Below are 11,264 nucleotides of genomic sequence, written 5' to 3' on the forward strand. Positions count from 1 at the left end.
TATCGGGGTGTTACACTTTTCCCTTGGACTTTAGAATCAAGTAATATCAATACACAAATAGCAAGATAAAGAGAAAGGAATCAAATAAAGATAGCCACATCCAAGCTAGCAACTTCATAGTCTTCTTCTTAAGCTCCTATGTATCATATGACATACTGCTTGAATGGCTTAGAATAAGGCATTAGAAACAGGTTCAAAGTAACATTTGCATCAAGACCATGTAACAGATGAACTCAAATGGATCTTCACACTTGCATCAGATAAAAGTTCAATTAACAAGCACTTGGTTTCAAAAATGTTGGCATTGGCCAAGTTCTTTTGCATAGGGAATGTTGCCTAATTCTAAGTCCAAGTCTCAGATCAAATCCAACAGTCCACACAACCATTTTTTAAGAGTTTTTGTTGTTATTATGTACATTAAGGTCAAAAGACCACAAACACAAACAAAATACACAAACAAGTATATACAATCACAATATAATCACAATATATGGCTCAAGTGAGCAAAGTAAAAATTGCATTAAAATAAACAAGTCAAATGGTATGAATAATGGAAAATGATAAAAGACTTGAATTTAAAGTGCATAAAAGTAAATGGCTTGAAATTAGAAGTTAGTCAAATGTTAGTTGATTAGAAGTTAGTGGAGTTTTGCTTTTCAGTTGTTTTAAGTCATTCTTTGGAGAACACTCAACCCTCTATTCACAAGCATGGATCCTTGAACCAAGACATATTTCAAAGGAAGGAAAAAAGGTCAAGTTTCCACACAATACCATGAAAGGGGGGAGACTTACAATCTCACTTACTAGAATGCTATGCTTTTGGGTCAAAATTTAGCTGCTACGTTAAGCAATCGTAATTGGACTTATGTAGAAGTCACAACTATCTAAGGCTGGGCAATAGAAATTTTAGTGTTAATGCATGTTAGAGATGTGGTATAATGAACCACACTCCTAAAACATACCATACTTAAAAAGAAGATGGCAAAAGGGTGAACCTAATCTCATCCATACTTATATTGGTTTATGAACCAGTTAGCCTTAGGATATAGAGATATCATAGGTCAATGGAATGGATGAGATAGAATGGGATTGAAGATGAAGATGGAGGGGAAATGAAATAAACACAAATTGGTCATGAGAGGAAATTTATCAAATTAAAATCATTCATTCATTTTGGGAGATGAAATGTACATTTCATCAATCCCCTAAATTCAATGATTTTAATCCAACAAAAGTCAAATCAACCTTGACCAAGGCCCAAACAACATAGTCAAACTCAACAAGTCAATGGAAATAGCTCAACACAATTTAATCACAATTAAACCAATTAAAAATCAATTTAAAATACATTAAATTAAAATATGTTTGATCAAAAAACCTAAAACCTATTCAAAACACCAAATAAATGGCCAAGAGATTTATCATAGGTCAAACAAGGTCAAAGGACCTTGGAGAAAAATTTTCATTATTTTTGGAAACTTAAAAGTATTTTTAAACAATTAAAAATATGCACAAAACAGATAAATCATGAAAAATATTAATATTGATCCAAAAAATAACTTTAATTCAGAAAATCAAAGAGAAAATTATTTGAATTTTTTTTGGTGAAAGTCCCATATTTTTTGAATCAATATTAAAATTAATATGAATTACTGAAAATAAAGCAATAAAAATGGAAATTCAAAAATTCAAAAATACGTGGACCATCTGATCTCCCTCATTAATTGAGGTGGCAGATCAAATGGTCCACAACGCACATTCCACCATACACCAAGTCAAGCGCGCTGCACGCATGGTAATCACAACCAACGCCCAAGATTAAAGCATTTTAAATGGATCATGTGGCTCATAAGCATGCCAACACATCGCCGGAGCTAGAGTTCCGGTCTTCTTCTCCGGTGGACCTCACCGGATTGGTCCACCTTCAACCATCACAAAAATAAAAAAGCAGAACATGCATTTAAAGAGAAAATGCTCAGGAGCTCGAATCTGGCCTCAATTTTGTCTAACTCCAAGTATATAGGAAGATACATGGAGTTGAATTTTGAGGATCATGATCTGAGTTGCTTCGATTTGACCTCAAAGTAACTCAATCTTCTAGCCTATATTGGTAGGACTTCAGACGACCAAAAATCAACAAGAATAGTGGAGAATTGAGTGAGAATCGAAGAGGTAAAAAATTCTGAAAATCACCTTCAATGTAGCTTCAGATTGGCACGATCTAGCTCTCAATTATGCTTGGCCTTGCTTGAGATGCTTGATGGAATGTGTAAGACCCTAATTTTGACCCTAAGATCCCTCATGGCATCATGTTATTGCACAAGTGCATTGCCTCAAGGATCATAACATGTTTGGCTCCTTAACCCTATGGTTGGGACTTGTGTGAGTGGTTTGAGACCACCAAGCATACTTGTATTGTACATTATCGCTTTTCTTATTTTTGATTACTAACCAAAAGCACAAAAATATGTCACTAACTCTTTTTGTTTTGAAGCTCAAGTGATCATGTGCTCCAATGCTCCTAGGAGGCTCTTAAGCCCAATGCAATGGCTAGATGAAGATGAGAAAAAGCATGACAATGGTCCACAAAGGAATCAGAGTCATCATTTGAGGAATCAGAACCTCCATAAACAGTCTCTGTAAACTCCCAGTCTGCATAGAGTCAATATTTGCATATCATGATCATTCATATATCATGCATAAAATCAAATTCCAATCATGCATGGCCGAAGTGTACTTCGTGCCCATTTGCATTGACCCATGTCTTGTTGATTATTATTCGTTAACCCAAAAGACCAGTGTCACTGGCACATCTATACGTCTAGTTGTCACTATCACTTTTTCCTAAGTCCAATTGTCATTGGAATCTTTTAAAGTACATTTGTCATTGGCGTTACCTAAAATCCAATTGTTATTGGTGTGTCTAAAATCCATCATTTTCAAAAACTCTTTGTAAAACCCAATTGTCATTGGTATCTAAATTCTAGTTGTTACTGGTACCTTGTTTTAAAAATCCAATTTTTATTGGTATCTTTAAGATCCGGTAATCACTGGTATTGTTTTAAAGTCAATTATCATTGGTGTCTCCTAAAGTTCAGTTGTCACTAACGTTATCTTCAAAATCCAGTTGTCACTGGTATCATTCTAAGTCCAGTTGTTACCAACACTCATGTTAAAATTTAATTGTTATTGGTATTCAAAGTCCAATTGTTATTAGTGTGATTACTTAAGTCCAATTGTCAATGGCAGACATTTCATTTTTAAAATCTAATGTGATTGATATTCAAAGTCTAATTGTCATTGGCATCCAAAATCCAGTTGTCACTGGCACCGTCTTCAAAGTCTGGTTATCTTTGTGCATATATTATTGAAGTCCAATTGTTATTGGCGTCATTCCAAAGACCAGTTGTCATTGGCATCCAAATTTCAGTTGTCACTGGTGCTATTTTCTAAGTCTGGTTGTTACCTGCATTATCCTTAACTCCAATTGTCATTGGCATCATTGAAAAGTTCAATTGTTATTAGCACAATTTAAATTTCCGTTGTAACTGATACCAATCCGTTAGAAGTTGGTTGTGACCAATGCTTACGGTCGAAGTCCAACTTTGTTAGCACATACAAAGAGTTTGATTACCCTGTTTTTCTTGATGGTTCCTAAAAAGTCGTGTATGACTCTTCATTTTAAGGAATTCCCAGAAGCTTGGATGTTATTCTTGGTAGAAAACTCCAATGATTTTGCCTCGATTGATTTCTTTATAAAGAATCGTCATAGTCTTTTGTGTGGATGACTTTCTTGTTAGAAAGCTCCCAAGTTTGTCTCGGACGAATTCCTTGTTGGGGATCTCCATTTTGTTTGATTAGATGGTTTTCTTGTTAGAAAACTCCAGAATTTTGTACGGGATAAATTTCTTGTTTGAAATCTCCAAAACTCCTAGGTTCTCATATATTCTAAGGTGTCGCTAGGTCATGTTTGAATCTATTGATAAAACTCAGTTTGTATATTCCCCAATGTCCTTTTCCCTAGCAATTTGTTATTCACCTTATTTGTCTTTGTCATTTTCCTGTGGGCCACTGTTACCATATGTCTCCATTATTCCCCACAGGTCCACCTTTCATTCTCTATCCATCATAAATTATCCAACTAGGATTCATCTCATATCACATCATATCCCTAGCAAAAAAAGAGAATCCTTCTTGCATTCGTAACATATCATCTCATTCATCCGCATTCAGGGATAAAATTTGGGTCTTTAGTATTTAACTATTTCCCACCGCGATCATATGAAGATTAACATTTTTCATATTCTTTGATTGAAGATACTTAAATAGAGGCAAAACAAAAAAACTTCGTAAGGGGGATGTTTTGGCATTCAGGACTCGTAAGTTTTTAAGAATCGTTTATGTTCGTTTGGGGAGGAATTGGTGGCTTGAGTTAGAAGTTGTCTTTTTGGGTTTAAAGTTTATTTGTTTCTTACTTAACTCTGAATATTTTTAAGTTTGTTTTAACTATTGTAATCGTGTGACATTTCTGGGATGTTTAATCTATGTTACATTTTGGTTGTTTTTTGTTGTAGTATAATGCTGACACTTTAATCATATAGCAAATATGATATATATATATATATATATATATATATATATATATATATATATATATATATATATATATATATATATATATATATATATATATATAAAGTTTGTTTTGAATATATATAATGCATTTCTTACAATTTGACAAATAAAAGCGTATGCACATACATATTAGGTCATAAAACCATCACTGTGATGCAATATATATATATATATATATATATATATATATATATATATATATATATATATATATATATATATATATATATATATATATATATATATATATATATATATATATATATATAATTTTCATCTTTTTAATATCTATAATGCTTTTTCTTGCATTTCTTTTAGATATCGAAAACTTAAAGCAATAGTCAGCTACTTGAAAGATAACATTACATCAATGAATTTACGAACTTAAAGCTCAGTAAAACCTAATTTGAGTTTTAAATTAATTTTTAAGTTCATTTATTGAAAGTGCAATGTGTTCATTAAAATCTAAATATGAAATCATATTTAATTATAGTTGATTGTATATTTTATAATGATTAATTGCATGAAATTACAGAACATGTGAAATTATGCTATGTACGATTTTATAATAGAGACAGAATGAGCGTGAGAACTTATCAATAAATACTAACATAGAAAATAAAAGTGAAATATACTAAAAATAACCAATATCTTTTATTTATTTTTTGGTACAATAGTCAATATCTTTTATGGGAATACAAACCACATTTTTAATAACCTTTAATTCTATGCGCTAAAATATATTTTTGATGGTGAACGTAGACAAGATTTGGAAAAGGGCATTGTATATAATACTCCGCCTTATTTGGTTCCAAACACAGTTGTATTTCTACCAACCATTGATCAATACAAATGAGAGAGGGTTTAAACCCTATTTCGCTGAATTCTATGGCATCACTAATTCTTGTATATGAGTAACCATCTCCAGGTACAATTCCTTCGCTTTTCAAAATTGCGGTAAGATTGTGGGCCCGTTTGTTTTGCCTTTATTTAAAAATGATTTTTATAGTGCTATATATTTTAATGTAAAAAAAATTTAAATAAATTTTTTTTATAAAAACTTCAAATGAAAATTTTGTTTGAATAATTATTCTTAAAATGTTATTTTAGGTATTTTATCATTTTATCAAAAAAAAATTGGATATTAAAATTTCAAAAAATCACTTAATTTTGAAGCTATTTTAAATAGTTTTTTTTAAAAATCATTTTTGAGATATAATTTTTTAAAAAAATTGTGATTTTGACTATATTTTGATCTTTAATAATATATATTTATGTTATATAATGAACAATTCAATCTCTTAATTTATAAAAAATAAATTTAAAAAAAATTGTAATATTCAAATCGGGTGAAGTGAAAACACACTCCATGCTTGTTCCATTGATGCTTCCACGTTTGTACATTGTCTTTATGTAAACTCGGCCATGCAGTGGAAAGCTCGGGAACAAGACTAGCAATCTGAAAAAGAAAATAAATATTAAAAGAATGAATACTTTATTGATTACGATGTTAATTAAAATGATAAAAGAATATCTTAAACAAATATATATAAAGATGATGAAAGACACATACTATATTAGAATCGAAAGAAGCAGGTAGGCATTCACTTGGATGAGGTGGTGCTATGTTTGACGGCCATATACCGTGCAATGTAAAATAATTTGGTATAGGTTGCTTGCATGGTGCTAATCCATTTTTCATACATGCAGCATATGGCCATTGATCAGTTCGCGTGAGATGATTGAATGGTGGTGGTGCTATCCATTTCTGCATTTTTACCATATATTAGTTTATTTTTACGGAAAATCATTAATTTAAAAAGAATGTAATTTTTGCAAATTTAAAAAAAAAAGCATAAAGTTACTCATTCATATTTAAAAAAAAGCATAAAGTTGCAAAGATTACCTCCATGGCCAAGTTAAATATGTCAAAACCGCCTTGGAGCCTGTTCATCTCCTCTCTAAGCACAAGAGGAGAACAATGGCAAAAAATGGAGAGGAGAAGAGTCAGGTAAAGTGAAAGCTTCATCTTAGACGAAAGTTAGAAATCTTAGAAAGTTTTCAATTGAATTTATAACACCCTAAATTTGTCTTGTAGTGAAATAATTACCATTAAACAAATTAATTAATTACTCTTTCAGACTCAGACAAATCCTAGTAGTATTTCATATTTTTATTTCCAAATGAATAATAATAATAATAATAATAATAATAATAATAGTAATAGCAACTACTAAAGTCAAAGAATACATGCAATATGCGATGATGAAGTTACCGAGTTATAAAAGATGATGAGCTTTTGTTTTTCACACGAAAGATGAATAGTTCTATATTCTTCCCATGTGAGACTAGTTCCATTTTGCACTAACACATACAATTAATGAGTTAGAGATAGTTTGTTTTATCTTCTTTATAAAATTAATGAGTTAGAGGTAGTTTGTTTTATCTTCTTTATAAAATTAATGAGTTAGAGGTAGTTTGTTTTATCTTCTTTATAAGTATTTCCAACTAGTTCAAAACTCATATATTTTAATTAGATAAATTCTTTTAATTGGTTTTAATAAATTAAAAATTAATTAGTATTTTTGGTAATAGTAGATAAGTAAATTCGATTCAATAATTCATTGAAACAGTTGATTTTAAATCAACATTGAACATTTTAATATTTTAAGGAAAATTTATGTTTTTAGTTAATTTTTGTAAAACAAAAAATTATATAATTTTATGAGAATCCATATCCCCATCCTTTTATTTGAAAATAATTTTATGAGAATATCGAAAATTATGAGAAGATATTTTTTAAAAATCTTTATACTCAGAAATAATTATTTCAATCTTGTAATAAACATAAATATACTCATTTCTTATTCGTATATTCCTAGGATCTCATTTCTAAACTTAAAACAAATAAGTCATATTGTTTATCAAAATGAACGTGGATACAAAGATATTTAAATTAACATATGATATCTACATAAAAAAAATGGTTATGAATAAGAAAAAAAATGTTAATGTAACTTAGTGCTCCCCATCTAATTTTTTTTAAAAATATGATTATAATAATTATAAAAAAATATCAAAAATACATATATATATATATATATATATATATATATATATATATATATATATATATATATATATATATATATATATATATATATATATATATATATATATATATATTACTCTTTCGGACTCAGACAAATGCTAATAGTATTTCACATTTTTGTTTCCAAATAAAGACGAATAATAATAATAATAATAGTAGTAGCAACTAGCAAAATCAAAGAAGACATGCAACATGCGATGATGAAGTTACCGAGTTATAAAAGATGATGAGCTTTTGTTTTTCACACGAAAGATGAATAGTTCTATATTCTTCCCATGTGAGACTAGTTCCATTTTGCACTAACACATACAATTAATGAGTTGCAGAGGTAGTTTGTTTTATCTTCTTTATAAGTATTTCCAACTAGTTCATAACTCATACATTTTAATTAGATAAATTCTTTTAATTGGTTTTAATAAATTAAAAATTAATTAGTATTTTTGGTAATAGTAGATGAGTAAATTCGATTCAATAATTAATTGAAACAGTTGATTTTAAATTAACATTTATATAGTTTATTTCACGAAATTAAAGTTTATTTTCAGGTCTAGGAAAATAAAGATAGAAAATTTATTCTAAGGAATTATTCTCTAAACTTGTCTGGTAAACATTTTAATATTTTAAGGAAATTTTATGTTTTTAGTTAATTTTTGTAAAAGAAAAAATTATATAATTTTATGAGATTCCATATCCCCATCCTTTTATTTGAAAATAATTTTATGAGAATATCGAAAATTATGAGAAGATATTTTTTAAAAATCTTTATACTCAGAAATAATTATTTCAATATTGTAATAAACATAAATATACTCATTTTGTATTCGTATATTCCTAGGATCTCATTTCTAAACTTAAAACAAATAAGTCATATTGTTTATCAAAATGAACGTGGATACAAAGATATTTAAATTAACATATGATATCTATATAAAAAAAATGGTTATGAATAAGAAAAAAAATGTTAATGTAACTTAGTGCTCCCCGTCTAATTTTTTTTTAAATATGACTATAATAATTATAAAAAAATATCAAAAATATCAAAAATAAAGTGCGCGCATATATATATATATGATTGAATGGTGGTGGTGCTATCCATTTCTGCATTTTTACCATATATTAGTTTATTTTTACGGAAAATCATTAATTTAAAAAGAATGTAATTTTTGCAAATTTAAAAAAAAAAGCATAAAGTTACTCATTCATATTTAAAAAAAAGCATAAAGTTGCAAAGATTACCTCCATGGCCAAGTTAAATATGTCAAAACCGCCTTGGAGCCTGTTCATCTCCTCTCTAAGCACAAGAGGAGAACAATGGCAAAAAATGGAGAGGAGAAGAGTCAGGTAAAGTGAAAGCTTCATCTTAGACGAAAGTTAGAAATCTTAGAAAGTTTTCAATTGAATTTATAACACCCTAAATTTGTTTTGTAGTGAAATAATTACCATTAAACAAATTAATTAATTACTCTTTCAGACTCAGACAAATCCTAGTAGTATTTCATATTTTTATTTCCAAATGAATAATAATAATAATAATAATAATAATAATAATAATAATAATAATAATAATAATAATAATAATAGTAATAGCAACTACTAAAGTCAAAGAATACATGCAATATGCGATGATGAAGTTACCGAGTTATAAAAGATGATGAGCTTTTGTTTTTCACAGGAAAGATGAATAGTTCTATATTCTTCCCATGTGAGACTAGTTCCATTTTGCACTAACACATACAATTAATGAGTTAGAGGTAGTTTGTTTTATCTTCTTTATAAAATTAATGAGTTAGAGGTAGTTTGTTTTATCTTCTTTATAAAATTAATGAGTTAGAGGTAGTTTGTTTTATCTTCTTTATAAGTATTTCCAACTAGTTCAAAACTCATATATTTTAATTAGATAAATTCTTTTAATTGGTTTTAATAAATTAAAAATTAATTAGTATTTTTGGTAATAGTAGATAAGTAAATTCGATTCAATAATTCATTGAAACAGTTGATTTTAAATCAACATTGAACATTTTAATATTTTAAGGAAAATTTATGTTTTTAGTTAATTTTTGTAAAACAAAAAATTATATAATTTTATGAGAATCCATATCCCCATCCTTTTATTTGAAAATAATTTTATGAGAATATCGAAAATTATGAGAAGATATTTTTTAAAAATCTTTATACTCAGAAATAATTATTTCAATCTTGTAATAAACATAAATATACCCATTTCTTATTCGTATATTCCTAGGATCTCATTTCTAAACTTAAAACAAATAAGTCATATTGTTTATCAAAATGAACGTGGATACAAAGATATTTAAATTAACATATGATATCTACATAAAAAAAATGGTTATGAATAAGAAAAAAAATGTTAATATAACTTAGTGCTCCCCATCTAATTTTTTTTAAAAATATGATTATAATAATTATAAAAAAATATCAAAAATACATATACATATATATATATATATATATATATATATATATATATATATATATATATATATATATATATATATATATATATATATATAATATATATATATATATATATATATATATATATATATATATATATATATAATATATATATATATATATATATATATATATATATATATATATATTACTCTTTCGGACTCAGACAAATGCTAATAGTATTTCACATTTTTGTTTCCAAATAAAGACGAATAATAATAATAATAATAGTAGTAGCAACTAGCAAAATCAAAGAAGACATGCAACATGCGATGATGAAGTTACCGAGTTATAAAAGATGATGAGCTTTTGTTTTTCACACGAAAGATGAATAGTTCTATATTCTTCCCATGTGAGACTAGTTCCATTTTGCACTAACACATACAATTAATGAGTTGCAGAGGTAGTTTGTTTTATCTTCTTTATAAGTATTTCCAACTAGTTCATAACTCATACATTTTAATTAGATAAATTCTTTTAATTGGTTTTAATAAATTAAAAATTAATTAGTATTTTTGGTAATAGTAGATGAGTAAATTCGATTCAATAATTAATTGAAACAGTTGATTTTAAATTAACATTTATATAGTTTATTTCACGAAATTAAAGTTTATTTTCAGGTCTAGGAAAATAAAGATAGAAAATTTATTCTAAGGAATTATTCTCTAAACTTGTCTGGTAAACATTTTAATATTTTAAGGAAATTTTATGTTTTTAGTTAATTTTTGTAAAAGAAAAAATTATATAATTTTATGAGATTCCATATCCCCATCCTTTTATTTGAAAATAATTTTATGAGAATATCGAAAATTATGAGAAGATATTTTTTAAAAATCTTTATACTCAGAAATAATTATTTCAATATTGTAATAAACATAAATATACTCATTTTGTATTCGTATATTCCTAGGATCTCATTTCTAAACTTAAAACAAATAAGTCATATTGTTTATCAAAATGAACGTGGATACAAAGATATTTAAATTAACATATGATATCTATATAAAAAAATGGTTATGAATAAGAAAAAAAATGTTAATGT

General features: G+C 27.2%; 1 protein-coding gene across 1 annotated transcript; it reads right to left on the reverse strand.

Moving 5' to 3' along the window:
- Positions 1-5,956: 5,956 nt before the first annotated feature.
- Positions 5,957-6,664, reverse strand: LOC127113623 (ribonuclease S-4-like). The gene is made up of 3 exons (XM_051046500.1): positions 6,542-6,664; positions 6,209-6,403; positions 5,957-6,094 (listed from the first exon to the last, which is right to left on the reverse strand). The coding sequence occupies exons 1-3, from the start codon at positions 6,662-6,664 to the stop codon at positions 5,957-5,959; spliced, it is 456 nt and encodes a 151-aa protein (XP_050902457.1).
- Between the last annotated feature and the right edge of the window lie 4,600 nt (positions 6,665-11,264).

The sequence above is a fragment of the Lathyrus oleraceus genome, chromosome 1 (genome assembly GCF_024323335.1).
Source record: "Lathyrus oleraceus cultivar Zhongwan6 chromosome 1, CAAS_Psat_ZW6_1.0, whole genome shotgun sequence".
In the NCBI taxonomy this organism is placed as follows: Eukaryota; Viridiplantae; Streptophyta; class Magnoliopsida; order Fabales; family Fabaceae; genus Lathyrus; species Lathyrus oleraceus.

Coding starts and splice junctions, on each gene's coding strand:
- LOC127113623 (XM_051046500.1), bottom strand. CDS start 6,664: ATGAAGCTTTCACTTTACCTGACTCTTCTCCTCTCCATTTTTTGCCAT. Junction 6,404..6,541: donor TATTTAACTTGGCCATGGAG/GTAATCTTTGCA, acceptor GTAAAAATGCAG/AAATGGATAGCACCACCACC. Junction 6,095..6,208: donor CTTCTTTCGATTCTAATATA/GTATGTGTCTTT, acceptor TTTCTTTTTCAG/ATTGCTAGTCTTGTTCCCGA.